This window comes from Euprymna scolopes, chromosome 36 (assembly GCF_053919585.1).
Source record: "Euprymna scolopes isolate OS-2025 chromosome 36, ASM5391958v1, whole genome shotgun sequence".
Classification (NCBI taxonomy): domain Eukaryota; kingdom Metazoa; phylum Mollusca; class Cephalopoda; order Sepiida; family Sepiolidae; genus Euprymna; species Euprymna scolopes.
This window is the reverse complement of record NC_136517.1, coordinates 58,392,862-58,408,685: the sequence shown is the minus strand read 5'-3', so window position 1 is coordinate 58,408,685 and position 15,824 is coordinate 58,392,862. Positions and strand designations below refer to the sequence as shown.

At 30.2% G+C, this 15,824-nt stretch overlaps 1 protein-coding gene across 2 annotated transcripts in view; it reads left to right on the top strand.

Moving 5' to 3' along the window:
• Nucleotides 1–15,824, top strand: part of LOC145260526 (proteasome activator complex subunit 4A-like) — a 220,073-nt gene that overhangs the window by 46,027 nt on the left and 158,222 nt on the right. For both annotated transcript variants that reach the window (XM_080118719.1, XM_080118720.1), the window contains exons 2-3: nt 9,425–9,565; nt 12,096–12,212. In XM_080118719.1, the coding sequence (XP_079974845.1) occupies nt 9,425–9,565; nt 12,096–12,212 (258 nt within the window). The remainder of the gene's footprint in view (nt 1–9,424; nt 9,566–12,095; nt 12,213–15,824) is intronic.

Genomic DNA, 15,824 nt, shown 5'->3' with positions numbered 1-15,824 from the left:
GTGTGGAAGCAGCATTTTTGAAGCTATACTAGTATTTTGTAAAAAGGAAAAAATGTTCCTATTTTATTATATATTAGCAATTTCATGACTACTAATTTTTCAGTTTTCATTTGAAGTGTTTTTTTTTGTTTGTTTTTTTTTGTTTGTTTTTTTTTTAAATTTTCATATGCTCAAATATACACACATACATAAACTAAGAGAGGCACTCAGTGTTACCTAGGACTGAAAATGATTGTCACATATTAGAAATAATCAAAATCTATAGTATGGAAACTTGTTATTATAAATGACATTTTGTAGGTCTTCAAATTCCTTTTTAAATTGCTACTTAGCTTGGCCTGAAATATATAGTTTAACCCTTTGGACCCTGACCCAATTAAGCTATAATTAACAAAAAAAAAACAAAAAAAAAACAAAAAAAAACAATAGGCGATTAGCACAATTATTTGATGACGTATTATTAGATAGCAAAAATATCAGTTGTCATGTTTTTGGTTATGTTGCTAGGGTCGATATTATAAGCCGTGCCATGGAAAGGTTAAAGGATAAAGATGCTGTTAACCGCAACAAAAGTGTTTTCCTTTAGTTTTTGTCATAATCTCTCTTTCTCATTCCTCTCCCTTTGTCACCCTTCCTTTCCTCCATTTTTCTCACCATTGGTTGTGGCAATAAGATGTCGATTGTAACAGAAACTGATAAAATGCAGTGTATCCTAACTGAGTGACTAAATAATCTCTACACATAATAAAGTGATCTTGATGTTTTCCCATGACTCTAGAGTTTTAATAGGAAAGTAACCAAACAGTTCCGAAACAATTTTTTTATACTCACCGCTCAAGACACTACTGCATGTTTCAGTAAACTGTGTACATTTTTATCTGTTTAAAAATTATTATACTTATTCCATAAAAAAAGACTTATTTACTCAAATACATCGTGCCACAATGAAAATAGTAAAGGCTTTCACACTCTCTCCATTAGATCCTCTCACACTCGTCACATCACTGTGTTCTGACATTTACCAGTATAATTATTTTATTAGATTTCATTTTTTCACTCCTACCAACTCTAACAAACAATACTTTTCTTTAAAAAATTGCCACTTCCTCACTTTCACTTACATTCAAAGTGGCATCCTGATTGTATTCCAGGAATTTGGAATGCTTGAATTTTAGAACTGCTCGATGCCTATTGATGATAATTTGAATCATTCTATTGAATCCTTGATTACATTCGCAAGCATGTCGAATTATATTCAAAACGGCCTTTTGTAATTAGCAGTCACTTACACATTTGTTACTAATTTCAGTTCCAACACAATTCGTTTAAATAAATGAAAAAAAATTAATACTTTTTCTATTTTTAATAGAATTGTAAATTTTCAAATTTTCAAAAATACACCATTCACCACCATTTTTGTCTCTATGGATAACACATTTTTTAAAAGGTTTTTGAATCAATTTTTTTTTTTTTTTTTTTTTTTTTTTTTTTTGTCTAAATAAGATTTAGGATGATTTGTTATAAGAATATGTAAAAAATATTAACATGAATACCTGAATTTCAAATGATTCAGTCTTTTATCTCAGTGTTGTGGCGAAATTAAAAAATCCAAAATTTAATGATAGTTTCGAAGAAACTGGTAGCCTTTACATGAATAAATGAAGTCAATTTAGTCCTGTAAATTTCCATGTATTTTTAACATTTGTTTGGACGATTAAGTGAAGAATAAACTGTATAAGGATTTAATTCTTTTTTCATAAGCGATACATATTTGTTGCCTACATGACCCACAAAGTTAAGCAATGATTAGGTTGGCCAGTACTACATGGGTGACCATTTGAGGAATGCTAGATAAGGAAATATCAGGTAACGACAAATTGCTGAAAGAAATTATCATATTTTTGGCAAAATGTGCAGTTATTTATCGATTTTTTTTTTTATTTACTTTTTTTTTTATCGATTCTCCAAAGCATTCCCTATTTAATGGCATATTAGCAATATTGGGTTCACTAAAAGAAAATTAATCATTTATTTTTCAAAGATTTAAAAGTAGTGTTTTCCATAAAATAATCAAAGTATGTTTTTTTTTTTTTTTTTTGCTAATCTGAAAGAATAATTTTTAACATATTCAACAAATTTCGCACTTCCAAACGCAATCGATGAAAAATGAAACGTTCAACATTCGGATTTTCAACCTTAAAATCTGATATGTGCATATTTTTTTTTTTTGTTTTTTTGTTTTATTTACAATCCTCACCCTCCCCACAATACAATTTATTTTCAGTTTCAGATGATTATTTTAAGCATATTTGTAATCACAAATAAATAAAGGGGTTTTGTAGGCATATATATATATATATATATATATATATATATATATATAAGCATCGATTATTAAAAATACACTGTTATATATTTCATTCTTCACTTAATAATCAGTGAAAATTGCATATTGATTGGATTATTACTCGATTTTTGGTAGATTTTTAAAGAGAAACTCCATCAAAAAGTACTTACTCCCTCCTTCCGTTTGGGGCGGGCCTAATTTTGTCTGAGTGTTTGTTAAAAACACCTAATGGAGGTAGTCTTGTCTATGTCACTAGTACATTTGCTAAGAATGCGGTCGGCCTCGTTCATAGCATATCCTATTTTAGCTTTGGTGGAGAGGGCAGATTTGTAATTTATAGAGATATCCTTGCAAGCGCTCTTCCTATAGAATTTTGTATGTGTCCTGTTTTGATAATGTTTGTTAAGGGTGAAGTCTACAAGTGAAAGAGATCCAGATGTGTTAGTGTCCAATGGTAACTTTATACATGGGTCAGTATTTTTGAAGGTGATGAGGATCTTAATTGCTTCTCGATGTGAGGATGAGGATATCGTCCACGTATCTTGTAAAGAATATGCTGGCACGTTGTTACACCCTTGACAACTAATCAATAACAATACATAAATAGCAAGTTAGATAGAATAGTGTATATATATAAATATATATATATATATATATACACACACACACACACACACATAAACATAATAAAGAAATTAATATATAGAAAACAAATGAATTCAATTATTAAAATAAAATGTGTACGTGTGTGTATGCACATATATGTAGGCATGTACACGTATACATATTGACATATATACTTCGGCAGGGGAACCAATCCAAGCACACTTTGAGTGATCTTCCTTAGGCCATTCGCTTCACCCAAACCAGATATTACATGACACCAATATAGCAGTCATTAACATTCTAAATACACACTTTAAGTGTAATACGCAAAAATTAATTATTTACATACATTAAAAAAAAAAAAGCTACAATAATTCCCAGCAATACTTAACATTCATCACAACTCGTAGCCTGGAAATTGATTTGACAGCCACTGACTTCGGGGAAATGAAAAACAATGAAATAAAACAAATGAAAGCACCGCTGAACAGTTGTACACGTTCCTGAAGACGAGATACTACTCTTGAAAATTAGGAACATCAACACCTACCATCTTCTGGGTCACATTATGTTGGCAAATAAACGTAGTATAATTGAAATTTTTTTCTAATATTGTCATTATTCTTTTATATCTAATTCATGTCCACAGTGTTTCCTACAGACCGCATTGATATAGCCTTCAAACACAACTCCTTTCATAATACTTCACATCATTTTATTACAAAAATACATACACATATTTCAATTGAATTAAAATATGATACCCCGGTTTGAAGTGAGCCACCACAGTTTTCAACCCTGTCTTTTTGTTAAAGTGTCGTATCTGTTCTGATAGTGTACTTAATCATCTCTATCCACAGTCATTGAATGATAATTTCCTCTGGACAGCAGCAATACATATTAGAAAACAAAGAAAACAAAATTGAACTAATCTAATTTTTCTTTCAAGGAACAATTCCCTTTCTGTTAATAATTTAACAAAAAATTTTGTTTTTAATTCTCGATGACAATAATGAATGAGGTTTAGAAAAACTTTGAATTCTTTCACTAACATTTGTAAACAATTAAACATGTGATTATTTTTCAGACAAACAGTTCAAAGTAAAAAACAAAAATGTTTGTATTTTCATTAAAATATTTCTTTAGATTACATGTAAACAGCCTGATAGAATATCAAATAAAGAAGTAACAAAAACATTTCATTTTTTTTATTTTAAGGTGGGAATTACTTTTCTATAAAAAATCAAGGAATAATAAGCACCCAATTCCTGCCAAGTAACAGTAGCTCTGCATGTATAAGCAAATGTTTTCTCCATTTTGGGACAAGAAAATTGGGTTCGGATATTTTGTTGTTGTTTTTTACTCGTCCAAATTTTTTCTTTTGTTTTAAATAGAAATGGTGGTTACTTTTGTAAAATATTTGCTCTTCTAAAGTTCTTGATGGTTATATGAACGCATATATTATATACTAGCATAGGTGCCCGGCTGTTTGGAAGTGTGTTGAGCAAAAAAAAAAGTGGTAATAGGGAGGCAGGCTCCAACCCGTACCGCGAAGGAGGAAAAGAATAGGGAAACAACGTGACGTCTTTGCTGTTACGACCACCACCAAACCGGAAGTGACGTAGGTTTAAATTAAGGCTAGACAATTGAAAAGAGGGGATGACTTTCAACAGTATCAGCAAAAAGGCAACCCCCCTCCCTGTAGAAAAGTGCCCAGTTGAAGGTGAAGAAATTAATGTTTTTAGCACATTTTTTCCGATATTTGTCGTCCTATAGGTCGATACTGATTTTGTGAAAATCTGTTGCCTATGTCGAAAGCTTTAGGCAGACATGCAAACATACATTTATATATTGGTTGCTCAAATTTTCGACCCAAACCAATTAAAAAGCTTGCTCTATCTCTGAATACCCTTTATGTAAAATTTCAAATGTTTAGACCAGAAATTATCTGAGTAATTTGGTAGAGACCGCAGCAGTCAGTTTTTTAAAAAAACTTTGACCCCTATTATGACCTCCTTAACATTTATTGTTTTGGGCTCAAATCAAGTTAAGTTAGATTCATGTCCAAGGAACCTATATCTAAAATTTCAATTGTTTAGACCCAAAATTGGCGGAGGAGTTTGTTAGAGTTCTTAAAGGTCAAATTGTTGAATTTTTACCCCTTAACAGCCAAATTTCTGGCCAAAACCAATTACAAAGATTTTCCCAAATCTCAGTGCCCTGTATATCAAATGTTGAGTCTGTAGACTGAAAATTGACATAGATATTGTGTAGGGAAATTGCCACTGACAGACAGACACTTTCACTTTTATAGATATATAGATTATACTTCACATAAAATTTGAGCATCTTGGGAAAATAACCATGTTTTGGCTAAATACAAGTAATGATAATGAACTTAAACAATGTACTCACTATAAGCCAAACAGTTTACACTAACCTAACTCAAGTTTTATTTCAAGTTTGCAGGAGGGCAGCAAAAAATATATCTTAAAATATTAAATATAGTTTACGCACTTCATTTATTGTAGGAATTTTTTTTTTTTAATAAAATTCCTTTTTTCATATATTTTTTTTATAGTTCAATTATTCTGTTATATTCGATCCGAGTAAGGCCTGAAATACTGGTTCTACAAGTTAATTTTATAAATTAAAAAAAAAAAAACATGCAAAGAAAAACATTTTCACAGAACCTTTGAAATAAGATCATGGTTAATTTTTATTTAGATTGTTAAAGTTTCATATGTAAATTATAATATATGCTTGCTCTGTGGAGAAAAAATATCTGCTTAGACTTTTTTTTAACATGTAAATGCATTTTATCTTTTCTGTATTTAATAGATTTCTCGGAAGATACTTAAAATGTAGTGATTCATTAGATAAAGATGTTTTCCTGTTTTTGTTTTGTTCATTGTATACATAACAAAAGTGGTGTACCTTCAAGTTATTAACATTCACATTTTTACTATGCACGAGGTACCTTCAATAAGTTTCTAGACTTTTTTCATATTGGCACGTTTATTGATAGTACACATATGAAACTCTAGTCCTCTTCAAAGTAATCTCTCCCGACTGCAATGCACTTCTTGTACCGTTCCAATAACTTCTGGAAGGCCCCATGGAAGTCCTCTCGTGTGAGCGTGTCAATGACCCTCATCACAGCCTCTTTCATCTCCTCAATTGTCTCTAAGGTTTTTCTTGAGCTTAGGGAATAACCAAAAGTCACAAGAGCAAGGTCTGGACTATAGGGTGAGGAACTGTCTTGATATCCATCTTGGTCAAATAGTCTGTGATAAGGATGGAGTTGTGGACTGGTGCATTCATGTAAATCTTTTGCAGTTTCTTGTGAATAATTATGTGTACAGTTCCCACACTGACATCAAACTGTGCACTTATTGTCTCTATAGACACACAACTGTCCTTAATTCATGAATTTTTTTATTTATCCAATCAACTCTGGTGTCCTGACTTCCATATGCCTCTCACACCTCTCATCATCCCTCATAGACTCCCTGCCTTCCTTGAATCTCTTATGCTATTCAAAAGCTGATGCTTAATTCATGAAAGATGGTCCAAAAGCAGTCTGAAGCATTCCATATGTTTCTGTGGCATTTTTTTCCAAGTTAAAAACATAATTTTATTGCAATCATTCTTCTAAAGTGTCCTCACATCCAGATTTCATTTTTGAAATTCACCACCTGTGACAATCAGGTTTTAGTGGGGTGTATTCCAATTTCTGCTGTAGCTGTTCATTTGAACCAGAAATCATAAAAATTGGTCAGTCATTTGTATAACAATAACATACTGAATTTTTAAGAGTTTACAACGATTTTAGATTTGGTTTAGGAGCTGTTTTACATGCTGGCATGTATTTAAATATTGACTTCCGAACTAACCTTTCTCTGGCCGCGCATTTATCTCTTTTTCTCTTTATAAAATCTATTTTTAATCATTTCCTCTCATGTTTTTCTTTCCCTGCCAATTGACCTTGTTATTTTGTTTGTTCTAACTCTGTTAACCCAAGAACTCTCATCTATTCTTTCAATATGACCATACCAACAAAGTTTCCTGTTCTACAAACACGTCCCTATACTGTTCAGATTTAATCTTTCTCTGAGGTCATCCATCTATAAGACTCACAGACATTGCCAGAACTTCATCCACTCATAACTCTTGCAATCACACTAGCACCAACTCATCCCTGTGTTGCAATAGTATAACCAATTTTGAACTACTTCAGTAGTTTTGCCATCCAAATATACTTTCTCTACATCTGAGTTCTCATCCATTTTGATTGTCTTACAATTCCTGTACAGAAACCAGTTATCATTTCACAGAAATGTTTGTTTCATTTCTGAGCTTAAATCTACCAATCTTGGAATGAAAATGAAGCTTTGAATAAAACCAGAATATCTGTGTTTCTTATTTCCAATATTGATAGCATCATTATTGCTAGTATCACTAAATATTATTTAGTATGAAAATATTTTTGAAGTTTTGAAAAATATCAGCTCAAAATATGTTGCTATTCTGATTGTCCACACTAGAAACATTTTGAAGGAAAAAAAATTGAATCATTGAATTACTTTAAAATCACGCATGTACAGATTGTCTTGTTTACATGTATCAAACACACGAGGCATAAAAAAATAAATAATCCAACCAACGTGCATATCATGTAAAGGTTCAGTCTCGTTTTAGAAAATGAATTCAAGCCGACTGTTTCGGTGTTATTGAGTTGTCATTTTTTTTATGATGATAAAGAGGCTCTAGAGACAATATCGTGAACGGACTTTTTCATGCTTGGTAAACTGTGCTTTTTACACATTGTCTATACCAAAAGAAATGTAATATTTCAATGCATAATATATTAAAAGCAATCTCAATAGTGGTAGTGAGATGGGAGGGGATGTTAATGAAATCTGATTTCTCTTTTATATATATACTAGCATGGGTGCCCGGCGTTGCCCGGTTGTTTGGGGGTGTATGTTGAACAAAACAAAAAAAAATTGGTAGTAGGAAGGCAGGCTCGAACCCGTACCGCAAAGGAGGAAAAGAATGGAAAAAAACCTGCCGTCTTTGCTGTTACGACCACTGCCAAACCAGAAGTGACGTAGGTTTTAATTAAGGCTAGACAATCGAAAGGAGAGGATGGCTTTCGAAAATATCGGCACTGTAGAAAAGTGTCATGTTGAAGGTGAAGATATTAATGTTTTTAGCCACTTTTTCGATATTTGTCATCTGAATGGTCGAACTTCAAAACGATACTGATCTTGTAAAAATCTGTCACCTCTGTCGAAAATTTTAGGCTGGCATGCAAACATACATACATTTATATATTGACATGATGCATAAGAATTTTTCACCTGATATAATCCTACATTCTTAATTATATACTATGAAAATTAGGTTCTGGATGAATAGCATACAAGACGGTAAATTTTCTAATTTCCAACAACTTTTGAACTGTCATAATTCAGTGGCTACTTATGCTAACAAAATAAATTTGATACCGTTGTTTACGTTTTGTAAAGATCTAGGTACCCACAGTGAAAGTGTCCAGATGTAATGAAAATAAAATTTTGATTTTGGATACCTATAATGTCAAAGACTTTGATATATATTTATGTCACTTAAAATTAAATTCTTTACATTCCATATATTAAAAAAAAAAAAAATGTTTAATTTCTGAAGTCTTGAAAAAAAAAAAAATGTCCATCCTCTTTAAATTCTTCTGACACTTACATTTTTAACATGTCATCCAAACAAGTGTCCCACCATTGTAGCATCGTCAGACTCAACAAAGTGTGTTTGTTATAATAGGTAATGGTAGCTTTAAAGGAGAACAGGGAGGAGGTGAATGAGTTAAAGTAAAACCAATATGAGTCGCTGCATGCAGACTATGAAAAAAAATGGATATGCCTTCTGTTGTCCATTGAGATCAGATGTTGTGGTTTTTAGGACAATGGTCATTTCCTTCCGTTTAAATATAGATATCACTGATCACTGCTTGAAAAGTGCTTCACATCATCTTCAAATCACAGCTCAATATAATGATATCCTCAACAGCAAAAATCTACAAACGTTTTTATAGTCTATCTGGTGGCATTAGAAGTAACAGTATCACCTTAGCCATCAAAACTTTTACCACCTTTGGTTAAGGACAAGGTATCACACATGCTATCATATGTATGAAAAGAAAAAAAATGTGTGTGTATATATAAATTATTATTCATGGAAATTTGCTTGAATCTTATCTTTTAATATTTTGATTTGTAGTCAAATGTTTGGGCTACCGACCCCAAAATCCAGGACACAAGGTCAGTTAAATTTCTCTAGTTGAGAAATTTGTGATAAATTTTTAAGTTGTGCAACTTGCTTATCCCAGAATAATTCTGAAAAAATTTTTTCATTGTTTCAAGTAAAACTACTTTTTGTATGATTATTTTTTTTTTAATATTTCTTTTGCAGATACATCCACCTTTATGGGCTGAAATTTTCCAAAGAAGATCATATATATTTCATCAAACTCTTGTATGAATTAATCCTCATTCCTCATTACCAATTCTCACTGACACACAAGTTTGCCCAAACCATCAACAACTTACTCAAGTAAGAAAACATTTTGATTTTTAAAAGATTATTTTCATTGATTTTTGCTTTAAAAAAATTATTATTAATGGAGTTATCACTTAAGGCCAAAAGCACCTCAAGGATAAGGGTTAATGACATTGAATGATTGTCATTTGAAAGATGAAGAATATTGAGTTTATTAAAAATAATTAATGGAATTAAAAAAAAATTATGGGAAATTGAGTAAATGTTTATTAATAAAAAATGGAATTAATATAAGCATGTCTCATTTTTTCTCGTTTGACACCATTTTTAATCTTTATTTATGAAGAGTTATATAAATGGAAGTTCAGCAGTGACAAAATTCGTGATGATCGAGAAATTTTAACTATTGCTAAAAGTAGATTTTGTAAATAAAGACAAGATTACTGAGTTAATTTTCATAAATTTTGTGTGAACAGTATTTTGTTTTCCATCACAAGTAAGTACTTCACAAATGTTTATTATTTTCTATTTAGCAGCAATATTTCATATGAGTGCAACCATATAAAAGCATCAAATTTGGTTATAAATTTTTTTTTTTTTTTTTTTACATGAAGAATATTATGAGAAGATTGAAAATTGATATAATGAAACACTTTGATTAGTTATGGGAATGATTCATGACAAGAATTTGAAGACTATTATACCATCTTGTAGCTTGGCGAGCAGTAGTCCCATGGTAATGTCTTCCACAGATAAGTTCTTGGAAAGAAATTCTGTTCATGGAAATTATATGGTGAAGTTTCCAATTCATTAAAAAATAATTGCTTCTTTGCAACCTACTCTTGTCTGTCCAGCGAGACTCTTATTTGAAGTTGGAGTATGGAGTCATCTCTTTGTTACTGTGACTCGGAGGAGTGATAATACCTGTCAATTCCATCTATGGGTTAAATAGAATCTATTGTTTACAAACTATTTATTTACAAGATATACTTCTACAAACCATAGATAAAATATACATTTACAACATAAATATAAAGATATTAAGAATTTAAAGCAAAGTCGTTTACCAAAATGACTGGATTCAGCATTAAATAACCATTTTTAAGATGCTTTTTATTATTTCTTTCTTCACCTAATTTGACAACTTTAAAAAAAAATTAATAACTAGCAAAAACTACCTGCCATCCAGACAGAAATTGAGTTGTAGCCTTCTGTACAGAAAAAATGTTACAATTTTCATTTAACATTTTAGTAATTTGGAGAATAACAAAAAAAAAAAACTAATTGGAACGGTGTTATTTTATATATTTTAGTATTGAAAAAATTTACTGTGTGTGAACTTAGACATATTTTATTAATTAGAAAAACAATAACAAAAATATTATTTTATTTGATCTTTTTTATATTCAAAGTCGAGGAAATAAATTATCCATTAAAAACAGTTACATAATGAAATGAAAAGGCTGAAAATCGATTGGTCAAATAAAATAATTACTGAGCATTGTGAAATGGTTGTGCTTTTTACTTTTCATTATTCAAGAGAGAAAAAATTTTTTTGTTTAAATTTTTTATATTTTTTGTAATTTAGAAAGATGAGATTTTTTCATGGCTATTATCACTACAAGTAAAATTTTGTTTTAAAATAAACTTATCTGTTTAATTATTAAAAGATATATACATATATGTGTAAATTATTAAATTTTGTTTTAATTATTAAAAGAAAACCTTTAATCATTGTCTTCAATGCAAATTAGTGAAATCGCACATTTTTCAATCAAATCGATTAATTGCCTGTCGTAGTTGGAGGTCCATTGCGGTGTATCAGGAGGGAGCTTCACATGCTTGCCCGCAGTGACTTAGTCCACAATACATTGTAATCTACATTGCACTGTGCAATTGTGCTTTAAACAGAAACATTCATTTCAAACGTGCCTCTGCCATATCAAAGAACCTAATGTTGATTTTATATGTCTGGCCTTTCTGCTTGTGTGCTAATAAAACTTCTCAAATGCACTTGTGATGTTAGGTTGTGTAAGATGTTAATTTTGGCCAAAATTGCCTGTTCGGTTTTTCATTGGATTTTTTTCAATTATCAATACTCATTGAAGTTATTCTGTTTCATAACCTATTTAAGAACACTGCCAGGCACATAAACTACCTTTGTGTAAAATTTCATAAAAATAGGCCAGCCATTTTTGTGTCTGTAGGGAATAAGCTCACACAAACACAAAAAGTTCCTTTTATATATAAATGAAAATAACATCAACAAAATTGTTGCATGTATTGAAGAAAATAAGCAAATTAAATTACAAATGAATCATACAGAATATTAATTATAAACTGTTTTATAAAATATGCAAATGAAGTATGATCTTGTGTTTTGTAAGTCCTTTCATCAGTATATAACATATTTCAATATATTTCGTTGTATCAATGAATTAATATTATTTTGATATAAATATAATATTGATAAATGAAATGCCCATAGAAAAATAAACAAAAAAAAACAAAATTTAATTTCTTCAATTTCGTTAAAAGAAAATGACTTTTCTTTCATATCTGATTTTTTTTTTGTTATTTTCAGAAAGAAGTATCTCCTGTCTCCTGATGACTTAACACTTCCTTGGAAGCCATTGTATGACTTCTACCAAGATGTCTTTGATTCTCACTATGAAATGTTTGGGTTGCATTTCTTTTCAAGGTTAGATTCTATTTGCATTTGACAATGTTGATTTATTTTCTTCTGTTGAAACTGAAAAAATCGTTATCTTAGAGATAACAATGATTTATAAAGAAATAGATGTAAGTATACATATAGGTATTCCAACCTAATTTTGGCTGCTAATTTCAGATGAGATAGATTCATTTTCAGTCATTACTTATTTTTTAGATTTTTTACAAAGGATTCCCCCACTTATCAAGGCCCGGAGGCCACTCGAGGATAAGGGTTAATGGGTATACATAAGTAGTGGAAATTTTGTAGATTTGATTACTTAGGGGGATGGTTCATCAAAACTTGTTTACGTTGGACTTGAAGACAATCAAATTGTAGTCAGCTGGAAAGCAAGCAAACGGAAGAGTTCCACAGGCGTGCAGTTCTAAGAAAGCTTTGTTCATGGAATCTATGTTTAGGTTTAGGTACAGATAATGAGTGTGGGAAATTATTGATAGTGGTTTTGGCCAGATGGGTGTTTTTCGTGAAAGTTTGACGAGGGGGGACCATAGATTGAAGTTCAGACGGGCACTTGCCATGAAAATAACGATAAAGCAAAGACAGGCTCACAACATCTCTTCTGTGGGAAAAAGGTTGCAGGGAAGAGAAAAGGGCATCCTCCACTAAGCTACAAAGTCTGTTTTGAACTCTGTCAAAGCAGGATAAGTTGCTTCTAGCAGCTCCTGCCCAGATGTGGCAACAGTACTCCATCATTGGCCGTACCTGGTTGTTATATATATATATATATATATATATATATATATATATATATATATAAAGATATTATTTATTGCATATGTATTTGTATGTGTGCATGTTGTCTTTACGTAAAGTTGTTGCTATGCAAGGAAATTGTCTGTCTCTTAACATTCACTTGTTTTTTAATGTTTTCAATTTTTATCTCCATTTTTCTCGTTATATACTGAATACTTGTTAATGAAACCTATATAAAATCTGTTTCTTATTTCATTCTAAACGCTTTTTTTTTTTTTTTTTTTTTTTTTTTTTTTTAATTTTGCATTTGAAGAAAGTTATTTAAGCTCTTGTTTTGAAAATTTAAGAGCTTTTTTATTTTTAAGACATTACATAGAATGAAAAAGGTGAATTACTGGAAAAATACGGATGAAGAGAGAATAAGAGCAACATATATACCAAGAGAGTAAAAAAAAAAAAAATCTATATTATACTAAAACTTTGTATCTGCTTGTCACATTATTTGAAGATATATTTTAATGTCTATTAAAACAGATAAGGGGGTAGAAACTTACTTTTTAGTGCTTTCAGTAGTGCTTTGGAGACCTTGAGTGTTATTTATTTTTTTTTTTTCGCTGATTACTTTAAAAAGATTTTCTCTTCTCGGGTTTGAGGGTTGGAAACTTGGTTTTAGTATTACTCTGGGGGCCTTCTTAGTGCTTTCAGTAGTGCTATGAAGGCCTCATGACTTTTTTTAAATTTTTTTTTTTTTATTTTTTTCCAGTTCTCACCTAAAAAACTTTCTCTTCTAGAGATGATTAGAAGTTTGCTTTTATTAGCGGTCTGGAAGCCTCCTTAATTTTTTTCATTGCTCACTTAAAAAAATATTTTCTTTTCTGGGGATGGGGAGTACTTAGTAACTTACTTTTAGTAGAGCTCAGGAGAACTCCTTAATTAGTGCTGTTAGTAGCATTCTGGAGGCCTCCTGAGTTTTTAACTGATCACTAAAAAAAAAATAATTTAGTATGCTCTGGAGGCTTCATTAATTTGATTCAGTGCTTTCAGTAATGCTCTGAAGGACTCCTGTTTTTTTTTTTGTGGCGGGGGGGGGGGGGTTCTACTGCTTACTTATGCAATTGTTTTTGTTTTATTATATTTGGTTTGAAAGTGGTAGATAAACTTTGTTTTAAAACAAATGAGTTTCAGGATAATGAGAGATAAAGAAATAAGTTTTTAAAGAAGCACACATTTTTAATACTGCTTTGTTATTTATGACCTCGGTCAATAATCTAAAACAAACTCTGAAGCAATGAATTATTAATACAGTAGAACACTCAGTTAATAGTATCTGCTACATAAAACAGTACTCAATTTACTAGATGTAACAATTGTGTGCAATAATGCAGTAGACCACTTGGAATGTGGTAGATGCTTAATCCAAATGTACTCTAAATACAGCTGGTATGTGCTATAATATAATTTTACTCTTATTAAGTCTTATGTTGAATCAAACAGTGCTCAATACACTAGAATCTAGGAAGTAAATCTATTCTATCTCTTTCCCCTCTTTTTTACTTGTATTTCTCTCTCTCTCAGCTCGTATATATTCTATCTAGGTTAGATAGAATATATATGAGAGCTGAGAGACAGAGTAGAAGTAAAGAGGGGGGGGCAGAAGAGTAGATTTACTTCTATGTTTTTCTGTTTTACTTGTTTTATGTTTTAAAATCAGATTTTAATCATTTTTTTTTAATTAGAAATAACTTTATTTTTTCACCCAAATAGAATACCGAAACCAGAAAATAATTTCAACTTGTTACAGGCATGCAAAAGCATATTTATTTTTTTAAATTTAAAAAAATTAAGTAAAATATAGTCTTAAAAAATGAGATAAAAGTTAGAAAAACATTTCTTGCAAGGCATGAAAATGATTAAACAGTATGTTTTTTTTTATAAAACTTTAAAAATTTAATTACGAGATTTAATTTGAAATTTATCAATTTTTAAAGTCAATTTTTATAAACTTTATAAAGTAGCATATGAAAATTTAATTTAAATTGAATTTAAAAATTACTTTGGATTTATTTTATGTTATGTACATTTTGTTGCACTTTTAAAAAAATTTTAGATGAAAATTTTATATCAATATCATTATTGCTAAATAAATTTATTTTTTTAAGTGCAATAAATTTTACATAATATAAAATAAAAAAAAAATATTTAATTCAATTTAAATGCAATTTTTATGTTTTACTTTGTGAAGTTTATAAAAGTGCATTTTGAAAATTGAATTTCAAATTAAATCTCGCACCTTAATTTTTAAAGTTTATAAAAAACATTTTGTTTAACCATTTAAAGGTGTTAGGAAGTGAAAAAGAGGAAATAAGTTTAACTGAACAAATGTATAAAAAGTGAGTTTAGTAGAAAGACAATGGGGAGGAACTTACTCGCTAAGGCACACAGTCAGCAAAATTAAGATTGTTAATCAAGGTGTGGCAGGTGTTTGGAACAAAGAACTTGGACAGTATATTTAGAGTTATATCAGTTAGGAACGTTTTATTGACTGTCTTGAATTTGCAATAGTTTAGGACAGTTAAAGGCAGGTTATAGCTCAGAGCAGATGGAAAAATGAATTAATCAACTTACAGAGTACAGTTTAATTGATTTTTTTTTCTTCTTTTTTTATGTTTGTGATTTTACGATAATCTCTTCGCACCTAGGATTGCATTCTCTTCATTGTTAATCTTACTGAATATAACTTCATTGATTTTTTTTTTTTTTTTACAATTTTAACAATTTTTTGCACTACACTATAATCTATTTACATTTGGATTCCAGATTCTTCCTTTGTTTTCACGGATTACTATTTCATTGATTGATTGACTGTTTGATTTTTTTATTCTATTG